General features: G+C 46.3%; 1 protein-coding gene across 6 annotated transcripts; it reads left to right on the forward strand.

Moving 5' to 3' along the window:
* Positions 1 to 540: 540 nt before the first annotated feature.
* LOC136483535 (uncharacterized) lies at positions 541 to 21969 on the forward strand. Of its 6 annotated transcripts, XM_066480630.1 has the most exons (10): positions 541 to 789; positions 9375 to 9494; positions 11253 to 11417; positions 12506 to 13304; positions 15882 to 17368; positions 17776 to 18408; positions 18517 to 18633; positions 18985 to 19959; positions 20079 to 21339; positions 21418 to 21969. In XM_066480630.1, the coding sequence occupies exons 3-10, from the start codon at positions 11262 to 11264 to the stop codon at positions 21714 to 21716; spliced, it is 5727 nt and encodes a 1908-aa protein (XP_066336727.1). In that variant the 5' UTR covers positions 541 to 789; positions 9375 to 9494; positions 11253 to 11261; the 3' UTR covers positions 21717 to 21969. The 6 variants fall into 6 exon arrangements, with proteins under 6 accessions (XP_066336727.1, XP_066336725.1, XP_066336724.1 ...); XM_066480628.1 differs by having other exon boundaries at positions 9357 to 9494; positions 20079 to 21969; XM_066480627.1 differs by having other exon boundaries at positions 20079 to 21969.
* Positions 21970 to 24950: the final 2981 nt, after the last annotated feature.

Consider the following 24950-nt stretch of genomic DNA (forward strand, 5'->3'; position numbering starts at 1 on the left):
GGAAGAGCCTATAGCCTAGTGGTTACAAGAGCCTCACTAGCACCTCGGAGCCCGACTCCCCGTGGGAGCGAATATTTCAGGATTTAATCGCTTGTGCTTTCAGTGGTTGGCGACGTTCCCGTCGACACTCGCCTGTGGTGACTTCGCAATCTCAAGGATTTACCGGCTCAGTCTTCGAAGAAGCTCATAGGGGTGGGGTTTTGCGTGCGTGAGTTTATAGGAATGAGTATGCATGTTGTACTGTGTAATTCTAAAAAAAAAAAGTCGTCCGTGTGGTCCCCTGGAAAAATACTTGTTTGGGAGTGACTGGTGCAACTACTCGGTCAGTCTCCTCACCTCCTTTGATTTCTGTGGTAGCAAATCATTCATGGACCCGCACGGTTCTAGAATATATGACTGGTGACCTGGAAAAATACTTGTTTGGGAGTGACTGGTGCAACTACTCGGTCAGTCTCCTCGCCTCCTTTTATTTCTGTGGTAGCAAAGCATTCATGGACCCGCACGGTTCTAGAATATATGACTGGTTCAGTTCCATGCTTGTTGGCTTTTCTTGGTGTTGACACACGATATTTGTATCGTTTATATTAGAAAGATACTCCGGCACCTGTATTTCGTATTTTAGAAAGTTATACATTGATGGTTGACGCACCCTGCACCCTTGAATTCTTGTAACATAACATTCTTCTGGTGGCCGCCTAGGGCCTAGCCACAGCCTTGAGAGAACGCTGGAGAAGTGTGGTCGCCACCTCCGGAAGGCGCCCACCAGCAGTGTGCATACACATATATCAGGTTAGTAGTGAACTATTGATCTATTTCGCTATGCCTACTTTCGTTCCAATAAATAAAAGAAGAAATCGCTATGCTACTGGTTTCAATTAGAAATGTGCATATATGGTTATGCATCTAATTTAGCCCACGTACGCTCGTAGCTTCACCATCAATATTATTACTGTCAACTTTTAGTAACTACTCCCTCTCCATTTTAAATTATAAGACATTTTGGTTGTTCAAGATACACAGCGTTTGCTATGTATTTAGGTATACACTATGTCTAGATAGTAACAACAATGTATCTAGAAAAGCCAAAACGTCTTATAATTTGGAATGGAGGGAGTACATCCAGTTGTGATGTGTTAAATCATGATTACTGTCAAAGCTGGATTAAGTAGTTTCTCCCGTGTTAGATGTCGGCAATCCTAACACGAAATCATCTTTTCATAGCTTCAACGTTAATAATAAACTACAGGCTACAATATGCATGCATGATTTATCTGTATGAATCCTTAGGGCAACTATCTATTGTGTATTTTAAACCGATGGAATACATCGGAGACCTAGCATCACCTTGCATTAATTGTCTACTTTTGCGTCCCATGCAAATAATAGAAAACAATTTTCCTTCTCTCTCATCGTCTTACCCCTCTCATTTTTGTGGTGGGCGGCTCTGGGCGCGGGCGCGACGACGACTACGCATGATGTGACGGCAGCATGGCCCGTGGGCCGCCCGCGCAGCGACGATGTGCCTGTTCTTTGTTAGCCCAGCCCACCCACGAGAAGGTCCCAATAGTGGGCCCCACTAACCGTGTAGTTTCCCAGCGCGCAAGATGTAGGCTCGTTTGGCCAGGTTTGGACCGCTGAGCGGGAGCTGTTATGCGCCGGCTGCTCGGACGGAAGAAGTCGCTGATAGTTTTCCGCTGCACGTGGTCGCGTCCGGCCCACCCCGTTCGCTGCCCACCCCACGTACTCGTACACGGAAGAGCGCATCACGTAGTAGTTCTCAGCTCGCGCATGTCAGAGCAAGTATATCACGTGAGCGCATAGAAGAAATAATAGAAATAGAAAAAAAATGCGGAAGAGGTTGAAAACTAGACCAAAAGATTAAGACGACCATTCCTCACTACTACACCATGTAGATGGTTTGTCTTACTTATAAAATATTTACACTATTATAAACCGTATCAGACTATCTAAATCTAAGAAAAAAGTATTCCACCCTCATAGGGATACTGTTATGTTGCTTCGTTAGTCATCATGAGTACCGACGTCCTCGCCTCCTACGCATTGACATCTTCCTCAAACAAGGCATCGTCAATAGGGATGGCAGTGAGGCAGTTTTGGGTCCATGTTAAGCCCTCTGATCATTTTCGGGTCCAGCGTGTTAAGGCGCCCGCCTCCGGAAAGCCTCAAAACAACAGTCTGCTAAAATGATTTTTGTGGTGGTGGTGGGAGTGATTTTGCCCCATGGTTTTCAGGTTAGAAACTTATCAGGTTTGGTTTCGGGTTTGGTTTCGGGTTTTGGGTTCTACCCATGGATGCCCAATGGAGATCCAAAATAGATCATTTTGAATCAAAACTCATGTCTTATATTAATAAATTATTTCTGTAAACTACTGAGTTTGTTCTAAGTTGAGCCATGGAATTATCTGTTGTTTGTTGGCACTTGTTTGTACATGTGAATATGTAATATACATCGTACATGTGTTGCCAAAAATTCCTTATTGCTCTTATTGTATTGCCATACAATGGTGGGTTTTGAGTTTTAGGGAACCAATCGGGTTTTGAGGATTGTCGACGAAATCTAGTCGGCAGCCTACCGAGGGGTATACCCACGGTAGTAGATTATCGGTGGAGGTGCGCATAATTGGAACCGGATGGTGACACGGGCGCAAAGACAGCGATTTAGACAGGTTCAGGCCATCAGATCGACGTAATACCCTACGTCCTGTGTCTTGTATTATGAAGCAAGATGATCTGAGATGTTTTTGAGGGGGGTCCCTATCCGTCTTATATAGTCTGGGGTGTAGGCGTACAAGTCGGTTAGATCTAGATCTATTCGGTTATATGATAAGTACTTACAAGGAATACGATATCTATCATATCTGAACAAATCCTTTCTATCTTCAAGATTCTTTCTAGAAACCGTGGCATGCATACCGATCAGTTCCTTGCATCACACGCCTTCATCTTGTGGGCTGGACCGTTCCTGGTGGTGCGGCCCATCTTCATTGCCGTGGGTACCTAGGGTTATACCCCCCACAGCTAGTCCCCGAGCGCCTTGTATCCGCTGTGCAACGCCGTTTTGAATATGTCCGAGTAGTTTAACTTGGAGCTAGACAGTTAACCTGGTAATCCGACCAGTTTAACTAGTAATCCGACCTGTTGAACTGGTGAACCGACCAGTTTAATTGGTAATCTAATCAACAAAATTAAAGGCCGACCAGTTTAACTAGTGACCTGACCAATAAAACTAAGAGCCGACCAGTTTAATTGATAAGCCGATTAGTAAAATACAGGTGCCGACCAGTTTAACTGGTGAAAAACCTCAAAACTATTCAATTAAGGCTTGCTAGAAGGATGTAAGGAGCTTAAGTACAAAATTTTAAAAATTCTTCACCTTAGGTGAAGTGTACACACTTAGGCTTCATTGGCGAAGTCAGATGATTATCATCCATGGCTTAGCCAAGGAGGATCACAATAGTGATACATACGCAGCGAGGTACAATGCATACATTGTAGTCCTCGAGCCTGATAGTAGGTGAAGAATACACCTAGTGTCAGGATCAAAGAACATTGACAACTGAGAAAGAGAATGGGGACTTAGTCCACCTAAAAACTTGACATATGCACCGCAAGGTGCAATGTATACATTGTAGTCCCCGAGCCTGACAGTAGGTGAAGAAAACACCTGGTGTCAGGATCAAAGAATTACAATGATCTTTCTACTAAAATAACTGAATCTTAGCTTAGCCGAGCACATAGCTAGTCCCCAGCTTAGCTACAGACCAAGTAAGAGAAAAAACAGTACATTCATCGCAAGGTGAAGTGTACACACTTAGTCCCCGAGTCTACTATAAGATAGAGAAACATCTTGTAGCAGGATCAAAGAACATTATTAACCTTGAGTTAAAACAGCCATCCTCACCTTAGCCGAGAAAATTTCATTCACCTTAGGTGAAGTGTACACACTTAGTCTTCGAGGCTGCTATAAGATAGTAGCATCTTGTAGCAGGATCAAAGAATAAAGTGTGAAGGACGAAGTCCCCGTGCTTAGCACTAGTCTTTGTAGTAAAACTAGAGATTACCGAGCAGTAAAACATGGAGAAATTTGGAGAGTGCTTAGCACTATACCATGGAGAACATGGAGAGTGCTTAGCACTATACCGTGGAGAACATGGAGAGTGCTTAGCACTTAATCGTGGAGAAATTCAGAGAGTGCTTAGCACTATACCGTGGAGAACATGGAGAGTGCTTAGCACTTAACCGTGGAGAAAAATAGAGAGTGCTTAGCACTATGCCGTGGCAAAAATTAGAGAGTGCTTAGCACTGTACGGTGACAAAAATCAAAGAGATAAAATGATGAAGCAGGCCCAGCCATTTAGTATGCTCGGAGGCCCATTAAACCGGCCCAACAAATATCACCGGAGAAGTCGGAGGGTCACAAATGACGTGGTGCGAAGAATGCGGAGAGGCGCGAACATTTTGGCGGAGTCAGCGTGGTTTCCCAAAAACCCTAGAGCTGAAGGGTCGGGGTCGAACCATATAAATTTGTCCGCCATGGCACACTCCTCATTCCGCCATCGTGTCTTCTTCCTTCGCAACCGCAGAAACATTCAGCGCGCTGCACTCGGCTTGATCGCCTTCCAACTCCCTGCTACAGTCGCATCGCAACTGTAGCGCCACCTTAATCCAATCCGAGTGAAGCCACATCGAACCAGATCTGATCCAATGGCAAAAGGTGGGAAGAAACGCAGCCGCCAGAGCCCGAAGAAGTCAGGGAGGGAGGCGGCGAAGAGTACCGGCGAGGTCCACCGCGACCAGGAGTGGGTCAGATCTACCATCGCCCGGGAGACCCTAGACGAAATGGTGGTCGAAGGCATCCATCAAGATCAAGTAACCGCAGGATGGCGCCCCACTGCAGGTGAACCATTCCCAGCCCCCGATACCAATGAACTAGTTGTATTCGAGGTTATTGCATTCATGGGTTTGGGATTCCTGCACATCTGGTCCTGCGGAAACTCCTAGTTTACTGTGGCATTAACCTATGCCATCCCCATCCCAACAATATTCTTCATATTTCCCTTTTCATCAATCTGTGCGAAGTGTTCATCGGAATCGCTCCGCACTTCAATCTCTTTCGTTATCTCTTCTGCCTCAAACCCTTCCTTGGATCTGGATCCCCCAAAGTGGTCGACGGGTTTTTTCTTCAGCTGAGGGAAGGTATGGTGAGGGAATACATACCAGTACCCCTTAACACATCGTTGAAAAGGGTGGAATGCTAGGTGGTTCTACATTCACAATGTTGAACCGAGCCTGTTGGCCTACATAAACCACTTAGCAGTTCCACACCCAAACTGGTCGGCAAGACCGAATGGCTCAGAGATGGCCCAAGTCGATGAGCTTCTGTAGATTTTGGGTCGGATGCGTCACAATCTTGACGGAGTTGGTGTAGCCATCAACTTTGTCTTACATCGAATCCAGCCGAGCAAGGAGAGGGTCCACCCCGCGTATGAGTACGCATGAGAGGATGATCCCGTACGGGAAGCTCCCGAGAGGATTGAAAGAGATGAAGCTTATGCCCGCCTCTCGGAACTCTTTGCAAAGAACACCAAGCTGAACAATGTGGGGCAACAAGGAGCTTATAGCATTACAAATCCGCCACCAGTGGTAAGAATGTACCATTTGTAGTCCTTGTAGCAGCAAGTCTGATTGATATTAAAACGTCTTGTTGAAAACTTGTGGAACAGGATCGTGCTATATATGTCTCCGATGTGCTAGATGAGACCTGGCCGGAGGGCATAGATGCTCGTCCGACCCAAGCTCTGGCTGGTCCGCCCTTGGAGAGCGGCTTGTCGTCCTCGTCCGAGGACGTGGTGGAGAAACCCCACGTGCGGCGACAGCCACCGCGCGGGAAGCAGCCGGTCTGAGCAGAGCCGGCGAAGAAGAAGAAGAAGAAGAAGAAGTCGAACCCTCCACCACCACGCAAGGGTGGTGGAATCTCGATTACAAAGCCTTCAACACGCCGACGACTCATTTCAGAGTGGTCGGAAGATGACGAAGACGGAAGCGAGACGCTGCAGCAACGAGCAGCGCGTATGGCCACCGCAGCAACGACCACCGGAGCCTTCAACCGGCCAGCCCAAGGAGCAACCGATCAGAGGTCCACTCAGGACGAAGTCCTCGAACCTAGACGAGCGGCTCCGGCCGGGAGGACTACCGCGGCGAGGTCGGAAGCACCGGAGGCGAACCGTCTGCCTCCGGTGTTCTCAAGAGTCGTGCCAACAACTGAAGGGCAGGGGTGCTCCAGCAAGCCTCAACCATTCAGAGCTGCACACAGGCATTTCGATGAGTGAGTATCGCTATCCCAGACTTAGTCCTGGCGAAACCAAAGTGGAAGTAGTAATAATATGATATCATGTTGCAGGGATGCATCGACCGAGGAGGTCCACCCGGTCGGTGTCGATGATGCTCGGCAGGAGGCCGAGCCGAGCACCACGACTGCCGGTATGCAAGGTGCTAGGGTGGGACAGCCGGAAGAAACGTGAGAGGCACCCAAAAACCCGGCTGATCCCCAAGGCGAAGTCCTCGAGAACCCGAAGCCAGTAAATGAAGACATCCCTATCGAGCTGACCAGTCGCCCTGACCCAAGGGCCAGTCCCTAGGCTCAAACATCGGCGATGGATCTTGGCCCCTCCGTCTGACCACAAGTGAGCCGAGCGCCAAAGCAGGCGAGGGAGTCCCCCGAGGTGATAGAAGAGATTGAGCGCGAAGCGCCAGAGACCCGGGACCCTCCGCCTCAGCTGTTGCGGACCTTCATATGCTGTGGAGACACTATGGAGGTGGTGGAGGACAAGGAGGCGAGCGAGCAGGTTAAGGAGCTCAGGGCGACACTAGCATCAGTGTTCGGCCGCATTGAGGTAAGTTAATCTACACAACCAATTTGAAGTCGTAGATTACACCTGTTAACTTTTGTTTGCTGCAGGAGCTAATGAAGATCTCTGAGAACCACGCATGCCCGCTGGAGCGGGCGGCTCCATTGATTGCTAAAAATCAGCGGCTGCATGAGTCTGTGGAGACTCTGGAGGAAATGTTAGCCGAGGCACATGCCGACCGGAAGAAGTTGCGGGCAGAGAAGACACAACTGGAGGCAGAAAACTAGGAGCTGACGGAGCAGCTAGGCGATGCTATAGACCGTGAGAAAGGTAAGGCCTTAGGCCCCATGGTGTATTACTTTCATATTCTCAGGTCGCCCGGGATGACAGTAATCTTTCATTCTTGTAGAGCTTGCTGAAGCACAGGCACAAGCGGAGTTTGAAGTGCGCCTGGCACGTGATGCCAGGGCGGAGGCAGATACCGAAGCTCTGCTAGCGCGTGAAGCCAAAGCGTTAGCAGAGAAAGAAAGAGATGAAGCTCGGATGGACAAAGAAAAACTCACTAAGGAGCTGAAGTGTAAGTCAGTCCTCGTAAGAATGGTTGTCTTGCTGTGAGAAACGTGTTTAACACGATTGCTCTTATTGTTTGTAGTGATCCGAACCAATACCCAGGCGCAATTCCGTGACTTCGGGCTCTGGCTGGGTGCCAGTGAAGACAAGGTGAAGGGCATGACTGATGGGATAAAACCCGTGTTGGACCTCATCGACCCACATCTACCGGAGCCCGATAGGCCACATCAGTCGGACGTCATCGTGGAGAAGTGCAAGTCGGCGCTGGAGAACTTCAAGCAATATGCTCATGGCGTCACTTGTTCTTCCGCGGGACATGCCTTGGCGGTCGTCTGATCGGTCTATCCCTTAGTGAAGCTTGAACGAATAGACGGTGGGTTTGCTCGAAATGTAAGCGACGAGCAAATCACCGCGCTTGAGGAGGTGTCCGAGTCGGCGATCAAACTGGCGGATGACTTGATCCTGTTCGGCGATGCTGACAATCAACCATGATGGATTAGAATGTGATAGACTTGTCTGCATTGTGCCGAGCAGTTGTATAGGAAACATTATGTTGAACATATGTTAATATTTAATATTAACTTTGTGTAGTTGTTTTGTTCTTTATCTTGTTATCAGCCCCAACTATCCCGCGCTCCATGGCGTAAAGAGCTTAGCCCTTGTGTACGCTTAGGAGCATAGGCAAGTGTTAAAATGCTTACGCATGACAGACGTACCATTATAAACTGAATGTGCCATGATTTCACTGCTGCAATAATTGCATTTTCCCTTGACCACCACACCATCAACCTTGATCTTGGCGAAGTGTTGCCACATGTTGGATCTAGCCACTATCTGTTTCCTCGGCTTCTCCTCCTCAGCGTCTACATTGATGACCTCCTTCCCAGCATCACCACCATCTCCACTAGCAAAATCCTCTTCATTCCCATGGCTCTCAACCCAATTACTGATCTCTTGGTCAATGTCCTCCTCAAGCTGAGACATCTGAAAAAATAATTGAAGTGACACATACATTCAGATCTTGAATCATATCTGTCAGCAAAATACTTACACTGCAGGAGGCAATGGATGTAGCCGTCTTGGGGTGGAGGGTGCTGGTGAGTGGTGACGTGCAGACTGCGGACCGAGAGGGCCTTTTGAGCTTGGGCTGTGGCGGGCTGGCGACGCCAGCGGCCGGCGGGGATCCCGTAGGCGCAGCGCAGGGGCAACAGGGCACAGCGGCACTGCGGTAGGCAGGGGCGCAGGTGGGGATGCGGCGGCGCGGGTGGGGATGCGGCGCCGGTGAGGCGGCTGGGAGGTCTCAGGGTGGACACTGGAGTGGCTAGGGTTACTCGCTCGGGGTCAAGGCGTTAAGCCATAGTTCATGCTGGGCTTTACTGGGCCTTCGGTTCTTCGGTTATTTCGGTTAACCGAGGAGAGGAACCGATTTAACCGAATAAAATTTGGTTCCTAAGAACTGAGAACCAAATAGGTAACTAAAATTTCAGTTCTCAGTTAGTTCGGTTTAATTCTCGATTAGTTCAGTTCTATTTTTAGTTTTCGGTTCTCGATAAAATTTGTCCAGCCCTAGTGTCCGCTACATTGGTTGGCTGGTGAATTTCTGCAGCTTTATCGTACATGATGGCGACGGTTCAACGTGGTTCGATGGCTTGAAAACTACGCCTCAATAAGGCCCCATTTAGATGAGAAAATTTTTGGCTTTTGGCTATTGTAGCACTTTCATTTGTATTTGACAAAAATTGTCTAATTATAGACTATTTAGGCTTAAAGATTCGTCTCGTCAATTATGGACAAACTGTACAATTAGTTATTCTTTTTACCTACATTTAATACTCTATTCATATGCCGCAAGATTTGATGTGACAAAAAATCTTGAAAAATTTTGGATTTTAAGTGAGGATCTAAACAGGGCCTAAGCTTTTGTTGTCTGGGCAGACACAAAGTCGAGCAGTAGGCCCTCCAGCATGCAGTGGCGCAGCCTTATCGTACATGATGGCGACGGTTCAACGTGGTTCGATGGCTTGAAAACCGCGCCTCAACAATGGAGCTCCAGGGGTACATACATTTCTCGACACATGTTTCCTTCCCTCTGCGTCCACCACGAAAGCCATCAGCATTCCCATCTCTGAGCTATTTTATTTATAACGACGAGTGGTTTTTTTTCGAAAACAGAACAGAATTAATGGCTATCATTATCACTGATGATTACTAGATTATATGAAATTGATGTCAAGATGTTACTGATTTTCTGTGATAATTTATTTGATTTATTTTTCCCTAGGTACAATTTAGTTGGCAAAATACCACTGTAGCACTTTCGTTGTTATTTGGCAATTGGTGTCCAATCATAGTCTAATTAGGCTTAAAAGATTCGTCTCGTGAATTTCGTCTAAACTGTGTAATTAGTTTTATTTTTTATTTATATTTAATGCTTTATGTATGCGTCCAAAGATTCGATGTGACGAGAAATCTTGAAAAATTTAATATTTTGGAGTGGAACTAAACAGGGCTCTAGTATGTCTGGTAAGCATTAAATTTGAGCCTCCCTTGGGGTCGTCTAATTTGTAACATAAAGTGTGGTAATAGCTATCATTACCACACTTTTTGTTGGGCTTGGAATCTTCCGCTTCAATATATGTGCAATTATGACATCACCCTCTAGTCTTCTCTGAGACTCAACCAGTCACATAGTTTTGAGGCGTGCAGCCAGTGTCTTTTGCGCTCTTTGCCCCTCTCTCTATATATGACTCTTTCTTTTTAATTGAAAGGGCCACTTGCGTTTAAAAAAGAGAGAGATTCAACCAGTCACCTGACAGAATTTGATTGTTTTCTCATGTGCATGGATCTCAAAGAATATTTGAGGTTCATAGTAATATGTATGCACATAGTTTTGAGGTTCCGTGGCAGCGATTTGGTTAATGCCAGAGTTGTAACTACAGAGTACATATCCGACATGATGTAGCCAAACTCTTGGGGCTGTTTGGCTGATACGTTTTACGGCTGATTTCAGCTGATTTAATAGCGTTCTGTAAGAGAGAATAAGCTGAGTACGGCTGATATCTAGGGGCAGCCTTAATGTTTGGAAGATACAACGGTTCAAAGATAATGCCACGTCAGAGTGTCTAACTTAGGAAATTTCACTCTAATGTATAGGAAACCATCAAGTATAAACAAGTAAACAATCTTTCCACTGTATCCGTGTCTTGCGGTCTTGCCCAGCACTCTGGCAGGTGGTGCCGGTCTTCTTTGGTTTTCTCTAGAAGAAAATGATTTTTCATGTTAGGAACCTGTTGCCAACTCAAGCTTCGGTGCCAAAATTTTCATGTGTAGCACAGGTGCTGCATTGTATTGCACCTCTGCTGCTTTTCTCTCTCCTTGCGCATACCACCTTAGTAACAAGGTTGAGCTACCGTAAGGTATACTCCATCTGTGAAATATGTTGTTCAAACTTTTTCAAGTTCGACTAGGTTTTAGAAAATATTAGCAATATTTGTATCGTCAAATAAGTTTATTATAAAAGTATATTCAACGATCTATCTAATGATACTAAACTCTAAATATTAATATTTTCATCTATATATTTAGTCAAAATTAAAAATGTTTGGAAGAGTAACAATTTTTATGGGACTGAGGGAGGGAGTATATAAGGACAATATATGACAAACAATGATTTTTTTGATGCAACACTGCGTAATTAATGTTTAGCAACAGCTGTGGTAAAGACAAACATGCATGATCTAAATTCTAGGTTTACCTGTTATCACTCAGTGAATAGTAGTAGCAGGAACTAACTAAATTCATGTACTGGCACAGGAATTCACCATGGGAGATACACTTGACCAGGAGATGTTGGACGTGAAGTCGGCCGGTGACGGTGAGCTGCAGGTCGGCCCGGGGTTTCCAGCAAGTAGATGTAGCCCAGCGATTGGCAAGCTGGGAATCTGTGATGCTGCAGCAAATCAGGAAGCACCAGTGAAGGTAAAATTTCGAGGGATTAGGGCACTCCCAATGCAGAAACCACTATAGTTTCTATGGACATTAATTATACTGCCACCTAAGCGTTTTGCTGATGTGGCAAGGTAATTATTGAAGAGAGAGAGCAAAAATCATAGAAACCAGGTCTAGGTTAGAAACCATGTCTACACGAGAACCAAGACATTAAGGGATGTGATTGGTAGAGAATGGAGAGAGAATGTATGTGATTGGATAAAAAATTGTTCTGTAGAAACTATCCATTGGGACCATGATTTCTATACGTAGTGTCTATGGTAATTAATAGGTATAGAAACTATATGTAGTTTCTAGCATTGGGACTGCCCTTAGCGACCACAGTACATGAACATTAAAGGCATTTAATTCATTGTTAGTTTTCCTTCTTTTACTGGTTGTTGCGAAACGAACCGCTGATCTCATTCGTAGACAAGAACCGAACGGACACGTCCCTTGGACACACCGGTTCGACGCACGCCTCACACACTCACACACAATGTACACACACAAACCTACAACTACACACAGTGGTGGATCCAGCAATCAAAACCTCACAGGTTGAACGTGCATCCGCCACTGACTACACATAGATATCGAACACAGCTAAAAGGTACCCGACGATCATAAGACTCCGAGCATGACCGACATGTCACTTAACTATTGTGGCATATTAGCATACAGCAGTTGTTTGGTTGCCGCAGTTGGGAAGGAAAAAAATGGCCGCCACAAAGTGTGGCGAGATTCCATCTGATTTGCACTACGGTTTTCCGTGGCTGCCTACGCGTATCCACCAATCAAACAGTCGCTTCGATATCTGTGGCTGCCAGACTTTGTGGCGTAGCGTGCTGTGGCCGGAAACCAAGCACCCTCGTATATGTGCGCTTGTGGCTATATATATATAGGAGATGGGTAAAGACCCTGTTGAACGCCGGTGGTTGGCGCACCACTGAGCGAGCCCTCGTTCGCAAACAGAGATTAGTGAAACTACTGATTACATTCCTATTTGTCTGAGTATCTTGCTTTACGATCAAAGCACTCTATTCTAAACACTAGTAACTAATAAATCACAACTGCAGGACGTCGAAATGGCGGAGGATCAACCTCCAGCTGGACTGTTGTACACCGTTGACGATCACAGGTCGTCGTTCACTGAATTCATAAAGGATCTACGTGTCATCCTCGCTGATCACCAAGACCGTGAGGATATCTGTGATCGCCACGTGGACCCAAATATCTCGAGTAGCCGAAAACACCCACTGCTCCCGAAGCCGTGTGCTGAACAACCGGTGAGGTGGATTCGCATCAAACTGCAACTGCAAGTGGAGGGCGAGGAATCATTGTCATCGGCAACCCTACTCATGAGGGATGACAACGTGGATGTGATCGGCTTCATCAACCAGTCTGGAGTCTGTTACGATTTTGCCGACCGAAAGAGAAGCGCCCGTCGGATCCTCCCACAAGAATACAAGCCAGTACTTCTAGGCTGGGGCAACAGCTACAAAAGCATACTAGGCGTCAGAAAGGAGGAGGAAGTCATGGATAGACTGACGTCCGCAAACCTGGGCAAGACCTTCGCCACGCACGCCGTTCGCTTGCTGTCGCGCTACCCACACGAGGTGGATGGCATCGAGATGACACCCATGCTGGCACTGGTGGGCCTGAAGTTCATGGTCTCCGAGTCCGCAAGGATGAATCCTGTGCGCAACGCCATTGCACGTGGCTGGGACACCGGGACAGGATTCACCAAGCAATTGATGACAGATTACGTGTGGAAATATGTAGAGATGTCAAGGCGTCTGAGGCATTGGAAGAGAGGAAACTATGCGGAACGGCGCCCCGACTCGGAGCTACGTGACATCTACCTCGTGCTCAACGGTAATCCCTTTTCTTTGAAGTGTGCATTCAATCCTTTAAAGTATGACCATTTTCAAAATATTATTGCATTTTTTATGATATGGTATATCATTGCCACACCGCTGATCCCTGTTTTTTTTGTATTTCTTGTAAAAAGTACTACGCACACACTAGTCCGTCAATTTGTGCTAAGCATAGACAAAAATGGCTAAGGAACATAAGCATTATTAATTCAACAATAAATTTAAGAACCACATTGTTCGCACACGATAAATTTAAGAACCGACCTTGATACACGGTTAAGATTGATCCTTAAAGGCGGTGGAGCACCGATGTACAAGCGGGGGTTGACCAGCGGGCCCCATGGGTCGGCCGGCCCCACCCAGGCTCCTCTCGGCCCGATCTTTGATGATCGTGATTTGCTTTGACGGATAGGTCCACTTCGCCTGTTTTCTGATTAAATCCTCCTGCAAACACAGATTCACCAACACTTGTGGAATTTGTTAATTTAAACCCCTGTGCCTATGTTGGTGATCATATTTATTCAGTTTTTCATGTTATATTGATGGTTTATTTTGAGGGTTAACGACCGTCAACAGTTTGCAATCCTTATCACTAGCTTGTTTTACTTGTACATACTTGTGCTAGTGTTGTTGTTCTTGTGTAGCTAAGTAGCCTTGCTTAGTTTGTGTAACTAAGTAGTTGTTGCTCTCTAGTTTAGCTTGTGTAGCTTTGCTAGTTGAGTAGTGTTAGTGTGGCTTAGGCTTTGTGCGCTTTGCTAACTAGTATGAGTAGGAGCTCCTGGTGTGTTTTGTTGTACTAGTTGCTTAGATTTGTGTGACCTTGCCAACGAGACTTGTGTAGGTGAGCTCTCTCTAGCTCGGCACCTTAGTTGCTAAATTAGGATCTTTGTGAGGTGCTTGTGAACATAGATAGAGGGGTGTAGTCTTGGCTAAACTGATTAGTCTATTTCTGTATTTGTTTCGGTTAGTCGACGCATAATTAGTTTTAGAAAAGACTATTCACCCCTTCTAGTCGGCTAATTGATCCTATCACCCTTAAAGTAGTTCATCAGCATGCCAAAGGAAGGATTCATGGTCTTAAGATCGAGAAGAAGACACCAATACAGACACACTAGGCATAACAGGTCCATAATCCGTAGGTTTCTTAAGACTAGCATTGTATTGCATACTATGAAACGTATTTATCATAGCCGCATCACAATCCGCCATCATTTTATTGAGTTGTTCCATGGTAACAACAGAAGATGTATTAATTACGGGTGGTGTTACCTTGGGTTCAGCAGTGGTTCAATGAGCAACCTGATTGACTACCTTGAATTGTTTTGCCACCCCTCCTCTCCGATCTAGCGAACAAATTGCAAGAGTGGCTTGTAGGTTAGTAGCATTCTACTCCTCCACCATCTTACGGAGATCCTCTGGTAGTTGATCAATCGTCGTAGGATGAATGATATTGTCGGGGTTGAACGGATCCGTGGGATCACCCTCCTTCTTGTTGTGTTCTTCAGACACGTTGCTTGTAGATTGATCTTCTTTTTCCAGCGGAGTCACCTAAAAGTGTGTTGACGTCGATTTGGATCACACACCAGCAAAGATTAGCTTGTCCAAGGTCGCACACGACCTATCACGCAACAAGGACGTCCGAGATCAGTAAGACCGACCAGCCGGTTGGTAGAGCTGATTCAATGCCCGTTCTTCGCCTGAAAAGCTCAAGAACACCTCTCGGGAAGATCCGTCAGGGAGGGGCACGTTGAGGTTGTCCTAAGGTCGGCAAGGGCCACCTAGAACGCCACCGAATCTCGTCGAGAGACGCGCCGAACAGCAGGGGTTGGAAAAGCTAGGGTAAATAAAAAAGGGTAATAGATGTTTTTTTGATCGATTGGAAGTTGCATCCCTCAACTGGCCATGATCCTCCAATATATAGAGAGGGAGATGGCCTTATCCCATTAAGAAACATATCCAAGACATAATTTACAATTTTCCCCGTCAAAACATGAGCTAGGACCAAGCTAAACTCGAAGCGGTCTCAGACCGGGCGAACTGGCCTAGCCAGTATTCGTGGGGCTGAACGGCCCTTGCCAGACAGGATCAGAGAAGCCTGACAGACCCCCAAATCATCCTTTCTTCGTTTGAACTCCAAATTTGATGATTCAAATGTATTTCTTGATCGTCTTGACGTCGGGAACTTCATGTTGGAGCCCATTGCACGTGTGCTAACATTTTTGTTGTCAACAAAACATAGTTTGAGGCATATATTTAATATGAAAATCGATATACTCATAAGTTCTCGCATTATAATGATATAGTTTATGTTAAAAAAAGGTCGTTTTGAGACTTTTTTTTTCTAAAACGACAAATGTAAGTAATTTTGATGCATATTTCGAAGTTAATTTAGTTTACTTTTAACAACGTCGAAAGTGAGTAATAATTTATTGATATCTCTGATGAGACGATACGTGGGTAATTAATTTGCTACAAATTAAGTACAAAACTATAACTTGGTCTATGCGTGCGTGCGTGCATGTGCATGTATATATTGGGTTATTTTTCTCATATGTTAATTTAATTATTGTTGCAGTACATGCTGAACTGGTGTATACCATCGGAGATGAAATTTCATTCATTTCATTCATGACGGATCTACGTCGCAAACTCGCCGAGCATCCAGAGGCCGAGGATATCTTGGGCGGCCACAAAGACCCAAATCTCTCCAAAACTGGAGATCATCCAGTGCTGGCCAAGCAGCGTGCTGATGAACAACCGGCGAGGTGGATTCACGTCACGCTGCAAGCAGTGGAGGGAGAGGAAACGTCGTGGATAACCCTATTCATGAGGGATGACAACGTGTACGTCCTTGGTTTCATGAACCAGCAAGGAGATTCGTTCCAGCTGCTCGACGACAACCGGAATGCAGCCACCAATATACTGCTCCCAATTACTAATGGACGCGATCCCGAACTCTCAAGATGGGGCGTCAGTTACATGTCCATGCTGGGAGCCAAAAGTAATGATCATGCCGTGCACAAACTGGAGGCGGCTCATTTGGGCCGTGATTTTGCGAAGAACGCCGTGCGCGTGCTGTCGAGCCACCCAAATCCGGTGGCTGGTATCGATCTGAGTCCCAGGGTGGCACTGGCGGGCCTGATCGTCATGGTCTGCGAGTCCGCAAGGATGAATCCTCCCCACGACTCCTTTTCACGTGGGTGGAGCACCGGCACGGGATTCGCCAAGCAATTGATGACTGAGAACGTCTGGGAACATGGGAAAATGTCGAGCAAGCTAATGGCATGGAAGACCCGAGGGTACGCCAGCAATGTGAGCACACATAATTGGCAACCGCACCCCATTATGGAGCTACAAACTCTTTACCTCGTGCTCAACAACACCCATACAAGTGATCAGGCTAAAAAAGTAGAAAAGAAGAAGAATCAACGTGGGAAGCCTGGCAATGTCAACAACGATGGAGATTCTATTAATAAGCCCGGCAACACTGGCAGTGGTCGCGGCCCTCCTGGACAAAGCAGAGGTGGCCACAATACCAAAGGATGTGGCGGCCCTCCTAGCCAAAGCGGAGGTGGCCGGGAGCGTAAAAGGGGATTCAACAATGGCAGAAATGGGAGCCCACAAATCCAACACAACAAGGCCTGCAACATTGGCATTGGTGGCATCTCTGCTAGCAAATCATCGGAGGAGGCTAGCGATGCTGGCAGCAATGGCAGCCGTGATAGCAAATCAGAGGAGGCTAGCGATGCCGACAGCGGCAGCGGCCCTGCTAGCCAAGCCGATGAGGCCGGAGACGACACCAGCAGCAGTGGTGGCGATTCTTCTAGCCAACCTGGAGAGGCCGGTGATGGTGACAGCAGCGGTGGCTCTGCTAGCCAACCCGGGGAGGCCGGTGACAACGGGGATCTTGATCTACGATGCCAGGGCCACGGTCGACCTCGGGTGGAGCTATTGGCCATACATGCTGATCTTCATGTCAAAGGCACGGAAATCGTCGTCTTTGACGGCAGACGAGGCCAGATCATCTATAGGAAGGAGGAAGGAGAAGAGGAGACAGAACAGGTATACATATATTATGTCTTACTAATTTGTCAACTTATGGCCTATTTGGATCCCCTTCTCTAAACTTTAGAGCTCTAAAAACATTACAGTATTTTAGCTCATTTTATAGGTCTAAAGCTCTAATGTGAGGGGGCAGTATTATCATTGTTTACTCCAAACAAATGTCAAACACCATATGGTCATAGGCACTATTTTTTAGTGCTTCTTGTGAGTATTTGTATGCAGTAGTAAGATGATGCCTAGAGTATAGAAAATTAAAGGCAATTTGTTTTTGATCATTGCAAAATATTGCAGAATTTATCTTTTCTTTCTTTGTGTATCTTGGGAGGATTAGAAATAGTAAGATGTCTACTATATGAATCTTTTTTACAACCATGCCATATTAATCAAGCAGTGCATGCATGTAGGGAATGGTCGAGTTGGTACTGACTGGACCCTACAAAGGCATCTCAGCTTACGGGTGCTTCGCCATTAAAATTAACATCCCACCTGCCAATGCCAGTGGCAGCAGTGGCGATGCCGGTGGTCTCATCCAATGGGAATGGGACTGTTATGACCCTAAGTACGCCGCCCAAGTCGACCAACTACCCGTGAGCCATACCATCTGTGCTCCGGACATGCGCCCCGAGGTAGCTGAGGTCACCTACGTTGTGATGTCAGATGCCCTGGAGGCCACAGTGCAGGTCAGGCTGCGACTCAAAGCTGGGCATAACACTGCTGGCATTGGTGGTGAGATCACTGCACGTATCGACGGCTTTGAAGACAAATACAGGAGCGTCCTCTTCAGGTGTGCAAAGGGGACGCGTCAGTGTTTCTCCCCTACCGATGACGACTCGTGGTTCCTTCTTGAGCTGGCGAGGAATGTGGTTGCAGTGCCATGCGGCAGTGCGCTTCAAATAGAGGTGAACCTCCAGATTGAAACTGGCGATGGCAAGAAAGTTGAATTGAATAATGTTCCTCTCCGCTTCGCCAATGGAATTAGTTCGAGTAAAACTGACGACGGCAATGAAGTGGAAGTGGAAGTCACCTGGTACCCGGAGGTAAACATTATATTGAAGACATCTTTTTATTATTTCTTATTCTTTTAACGAATACTAATAATCTTGTTGTCTACTGAATGATTATTATATACTACTAATCCACTGCAGATCGCACGACCAATAAGTCACCCTCCGGAGCAAATAATAACCAGCAAAGAGGCTCATATGGAGAAATCTATTACTGCTCCGTCGCCGTTAGAACAAATCATCACTGGTAGACCGGAGGTAAATTAAAGGAGGACTAGCTACTATAGTGCTTGCGCTAAACATTGAAGACATTTGTTACTCCCTCCGTCCCAAATTATAAGTCATTCCAAGAATCTTGGAGAGTCAAAGCATCTCAAGTTTGATCAAAATACAAAGATTTATGACATCAAATAGGTATACTATGAAAATATATTTAATAAAGAATCTAATGATACTTAGCTGGTATCATAAATGTTATTATCTTATTATATAAATTTGGTCAAACTTGAGATGCTTTGACTCTTCAAGATTCTTGGAATGACTTGTAATTTGGAACAGAGGGAGTATCACTTTCCTTCTTTTAACTAAACTCTCGAGTAATGCATGCAGGCCAAAATGGTTTCAGGGCATCAAACTGTAGAGTACACCATCGGAGACGAACTGTCGTTCACTGAATTTATAATGGCTCTCCGTGGCATCCTCGCTGACCATCCAGACCGCGAGGATATCTTTGATGGCCACCACAGTTCAATTCTCTCCTCCACCAGAGAACACCCAGTGCTCGCCAAGCAACGTGCTGAACAGCCGGCGAGGTGGATTCACGTCAAGCTGCAAGCAGTGAAGGGAGAGCAAACGATGTCGACAACCCTAATCATGCGGGACGACAACTTGTATGTCTGTGGCTTCATGAACCAGCAAGGAGATTCATTTGAGCTCATCGAGAACCTGGATAGATCTGCTGATATACTCCCAGTTGATGAATACAATCCCCAATGCCTAAGCTGGGGTGTCGGTTACAGATCCTTTCTGGACTTCGACACTAAAGGTGGTCTTGTGAGAATACTGGAGCACGTGAATAGGGGCCAGGACTTCGTCATGGATGCCGTGCACGTGCTGTCGTGCTTCCCAGCTTGGGTGGACGATCGTATTTCACCCAGGTTGGCACTAGTGGGGCTGATCCTCATCGTCTGCGAGTCTGCAAGGATGAATCCAATCTACAACTTCTTTACAAGCTCGTGGAGCAGGGAATATTACACGGTATTTTCCGACAGGAAAACCTGGGATCTGATGATGCGTGGTTACGTGTTGAATTTGAATAAATATGGGATGATGTCACGCCAGCTGCTGGCATGGAAGAGTAGAAGATATCCCAACCCGCACCCCATTTCACCGCTACAACACATTTACCTCGTTCTCAACCACCGTTTGGATCCACCTCGTCAGGAGGCTGACGGCGCCTGGCTCCCACCTCGGGTGGAGCTGTTGGCCATGCAAGCGGACCTTGGGGTCCTTGGCACAACCGTAATAGTCTTCGACGGGAAACGAGGCCATATCATCTATAGGAAGCAGGAACAAGGAGAAGAGGTACATGTATTAGATCATGTCTTTTAACTAATTCCTGGTATCCATAATCTATATGAATCTTTTTTGCATGAAAGCAATAATAGATCAGATTATTAATGAAGCAATGTGCATGGTTGTAGGGAACAATGGCTGATTTGGTGCTCACGGGACCCTGCACAAGCATCTTGGCATATGGGTGCTTTGCCATCAAAATTGACATCCCAGGACCCAACACAAGCACTGGCGATGGTGGCGGCGGCGGTTCCATCAAATGGGAATGGGACTGCTATGACCCAGAGTACGCCAGGGAAGTTGACAAAGGACCCATGACTCGGACCATAAGCTCTTCAGGCCCCGGCCGCAATGTTGAGATCACCTATGCGGTGATGTCCAACGCCGTGGAGGCCACAGTGCAGGTGAAACTGCGGATGAAAGATGGGAACAGCCCTTGTAGCGTCTACGGTGTTATTACCGCTAGCATTGGTTATTTCAAGGGCCAGAGCATCCTCTTCAGGCGTACAAAGGAGACGGCACAGCATCTCTCTCCAATGACGAACTCGCCGCAGGGCGTCCTGTATCAGCTGGTACGGTCCCTTGAGCTGGCCAGGAATGTGGTTGCGGTGACACGTGGTGTATGGCTTAACATAGGGGTGGACCTGAGCATTGAAACTTCCAAGAACCAAGTAGAGAATAAAAGTATTCTCTACTTCCACAACCACAGTAGCTGGTCGAGTCAACGTTGTGAAGTGGACGGGTATGAAGTTGAAGTGAACGTCGCCTGGTACCCTGGTGAATATGTCCCGAGACCATGGGACGACGACTGGGTGGGCGACATATTTCTTATGCAGACACCTGCTGACATATCCTACATGGTTGGGAATGATGCAGAAGGATTCAGTACATTCATCATTGAGCTGCGTAGATTGGTGACCGACCACCCACGCTGCAGGGATCTCGTGGCTGATCATCCAGATCTCTCATCCACAAGTAACAACAAAGTGCTCCGCAAAGTAGAGGATCCTGACACTCGCCGCATCCAACCAGAAAGTTTGTTTCACATCAAACTGGAAGCGGAAGCGGAGGAGGGCGTGGAAGAAACGTCATCGATAATCTTAGTCATGCGGTGTGACAACTTGGACGTAATAGGCTTCATCAACATGCAGGATCGTCGAGCCTTCTGCTACGAGCCTGGCTCTCGTGTGGAGCTCCCAGGAGAATATAGATCAAAACCTCTACACTGGTGGGACTACGGAAGGGACAGGGAGCAAATACTGGGTCCCGCGTGGCTGGGCAAGACCTTCATGGCGGAAGCCGTGCGCGAGCTATCGCGCTTCACAGGTACTGATGATCATGGTTTCACAGGTAGTGAGGAAGCCAAGTGGTCACGCTCGCGCTTCACAGGTAGTGAGAAAGCCGTGCGATCACGCTCGCGCTTCACAGGTAGTGACGAAGCCGTGCGGTCACGCTCGCGCTTCACAGGTAGTGAGGAAGCCGTGCGGTCACTGGTGAGCCTGATGATCATGGTCTGCGATTCAGCGAGGATGGAACCTGTCCGCGAAGCCATGGCAGGTGGGTGGAAATACGGGACGGAACTCACCGAGCAACTGAACAATTACAGAGGGAATTGGCCAGTAATATCAAGAGCACTGCTGGACTGGAGGGATCACGCCTACCAAGGATGGCCTGAAAATACGAAGCTAAAGTGGATCGGAATCACGAGCCCAGAAGATGCACTAAAAGTTGTCCCCCTCGTGTTCAATGATCCGGATCGGATATGACCTCATCGTCGACCACCGTACTAGACTTCGCCAAATTATATATGTTATTTGTTGTATCCCTTTTAATTTGTTGTCACAAAATCATGTCGATCGGGCACTGGTTTATGGTTATATGGCGTGCGTGGCCTGGAAAACTTGTTGGGTTAGGGGCCCATGCATATATTTGCCAAATCAAGTACCCTTTTCCCTTTTTTAATCTTATTTAGTTTACAAATAAATAAATAAATAATGTCGTCCAAACATGATGCGTGTGACCATTGGAGCTAGTATTTGTCATTTGATCTTGTAAACCAGACAGCCCATTTGTTGAATAATGATGCGTCCAGACATGATGTATGTGACCATTGGAGCAGGTAGCTTCGTGTGGGCTGTGGCATGGTTCGGCCCATTTGTTGAATAGCACGGCAGGCAAAGCATCTTTATACCTCGGTAGTCCGATCAAGTTTGTCCGTTTCTATTATTTCTTTTTCTTTTTCTTTTTCTTTTTTGAACACATAGTGGGAGATGTGCTCATGTGTGTGTTGTGAATAATTAATATATATATATATACCTGCTCACATCCTCTACTCCCACCGGTGACCGTCCCCTCCCACCAAATTAGTTAACAAAAAAAAAAACATAACAGACTCCCCGTGACCCGTACCTGATATCTTCCCACCCCGCCAAATTAATTAACCAAACAAATCTACAACATCTATCCCACGGAATACAACAGTTACAACCTATGAGTTGTTCAATTACAACTGGATCTGTAAAGCAGTTACAAGTGGCGTTTGATTAATTACCTGTTCAACCCTATGAGTTGTTCAATTACAACCGAATTCATAAAGCAGTTACAAGTGGCGTTTGATTACTAAGGTTTTACTAAACAGTAAACGGTCTTTACACGGTCGCCCTTCGTTTAGCGTTTAGACGGTTTACACGGTGTTTAAACGAAGTTAAACGGTTTTGTACTTTAAAAAAAATTACATATAATTATATATGTACATGTAAAAAATCAAGTATTCTAGCATTTATACAAATTTATCCGAGTAAAAATCAATTATTTTGGTATGTATATATATTTATGCATGTGAAAAGAACCAAATATAGATATTTATGCATGTAACATTACAAGTGTACACATTTATAAATATAATAAACTTAAGTATACAAATTTATCCATATAAAACTAAACTAGATTTACCTCGTGTTCGTCTAAACAGCCGTTTAATCGGTTGTTTAGCCCGTTTAATACTGTTTATCTCCGTTCCATTTAGGCCATTTCGGCCGTTTTTTCTGTTTTTTGACCGTTTAAACGATCAACCGTTTAATTTCCGTTTACCCCCTAAACAAAATAGTTTACCACCGTTTACCGTTTAGTGGCCGTTTAATCGGCCGTTTAGGCCATTTAGGCGAACACTGTTGATTACTTACCTATTCGAAAATTCCACCTCCCACCAACCTAACACATCTAGATGTTATCTCCTACAACTAAAAAGAACAAAAGATAATTTTTTGGTGCGACATTTGTTTGGGGTCGCCTCGCTTCTCCCCCTACGATCCCCGCCTCCCGTCCGCGTGCAAGTCGCTCTAAAAATGGAAAGCCACAATCACCGCCCCCACCCACCGTGCGACCCGCTGGATCCCACGGGCCACCGCGGCGCGTACCGCTCCCCATCCCCGCACCCTGCACCACTATCGCCCTCGCCCCTCGCGCGCTTCCACGCTCGCGCCACCGTCTGCGGGTCGGCACGGTTGAGGTCGAGGCGCTTGCCATAGGCGGGAGCTCAGAGAAGGACAGCAAGGCCAACGTGAGCGAGGCAGGCCACCAGGGCAAGGGCGTCGGCCACCAGGCGGGGCAAGGGCACCTTCTAGGCCACCTCTATTCTTCCTTAAGTCGGTTGGAGCCATGGCAGCATACAGCGGCGGCTGCGGCAGCCACCCAGCCCCCTGCTCTTCCTCGAGTTTGCGTCTCGGTAGATCCACCTACGGCAACGGTAGGTCAACAGTCATCATGGCCCCTTCCCTCTCCTCCCCTCCCCTTTGGCTCAGATTTAACAAGCGAGGGTCGAATCCATGTAGGGTCAGCCAGATCCACGGTCGCCCATGGAGAAGGGTGTTGAATCTCTGTGTCCAGTGGGATCCTTTCTTCTTCCTCAGCAGGATCCGATAGACTGTCGATCTGGCGTGGTGGAGCACTGGTGCTTGTGACCATGTGATTTGTTAGGTTTTGTTTAGTTCTCATCTATAGTTCCTTGCTCATGTAATGACTCACCTGTACCGATCTTTTACTCAATAATCGTCTTTCAACTTCTGTGGATTTTTGATAGGGTGGCTTCAGGTTGGATCTTTCGGTGTGATACAAAATGGTAGGCTAGATGGCCGAGCTCTCCCGCTGTGAGGTAATCACTACAGTTTTTCCCACTGCCGTCTTAACGTTGAAACCTCAAACAATCAGTGCGCGCTGCTCCTGCTTGTGTGCTGTACTTGTCGTTGTTGAGTTCGCCTATGTTGCCCAATGTCAACACATTCTTATTTCTACAATTAGTGCTTGTAATCCAATTTTGGCACACCGCCATTGAAGTGAAGTAGATTGGGATGAGTTTAGGATTCATGAGCAACCACTACAATATGTTTTTGGGGCTGCTGTCCTCGTCTACTGGGTTTCAGGCATGCCGTCTTAAGGTTTTCTCCTTTTAATAATTGATCCTTTCATATAAATTGTGTTTTGATTTATGTGCTATGCTCACATATATTTACTGCTCTGTAGTTGTTGCCAACTGATAGTCTGATACAAGATTAATCTTTCAGGTGCTTAGAAGTTACTTCCATTAGCATGGCGGATTGGGCATATATTTGAACTGATGCTTAGCTTTAGGGATGCTGTTGCTGTGTGCCCTGCTTGCAGGAAAAGGTATCCCAAATCTAAGTTGGATATGATGTCGTGCTCGGATTTTACAATCAGCTTTGCACTGTCAATTCTCTGGCTTTACTCTAAGATTAACTATTCGTTCATTTGTTATCTTATAGCTGTAACAACCCAAAAATTCATACACTAAAAATACCAACTACAAAATTTTTCTTAAAAACTCCCATGTGATGATGAGTGTCATGTATAGAAACTCAACCAAAGAGATGCATTAGGTCTAACCCCAACCTAAGTCAACACACAAGCATGGCATGCCATATTTAATCATGTTTATTTAAATACTAACAAATGAAACATAGCATATATTGTTAACTCACATGGTG

Source organism: Miscanthus floridulus, chromosome 9, assembly GCF_019320115.1.
Source record: "Miscanthus floridulus cultivar M001 chromosome 9, ASM1932011v1, whole genome shotgun sequence".
In the NCBI taxonomy this organism is placed as follows: Eukaryota; Viridiplantae; Streptophyta; class Magnoliopsida; order Poales; family Poaceae; genus Miscanthus; species Miscanthus floridulus.

Bases quoted from the DNA above. Each gene is read 5' to 3' on its own strand.
- LOC136483535 (XM_066480628.1), top strand. From the start codon at position 11,262: ATGGGAGATACACTTGACCAGGAGATGTTGGACGTGAAGTCGGCCGGT. The intron at 18,634-18,984 runs GTAAATTAAAGG...TAATGCATGCAG, and splicing joins TCATCACTGGTAGACCGGAG to GCCAAAATGGTTTCAGGGCA. The intron at 19,960-20,078 runs GTACATGTATTA...GCATGGTTGTAG, and splicing joins AGCAGGAACAAGGAGAAGAG to GGAACAATGGCTGATTTGGT.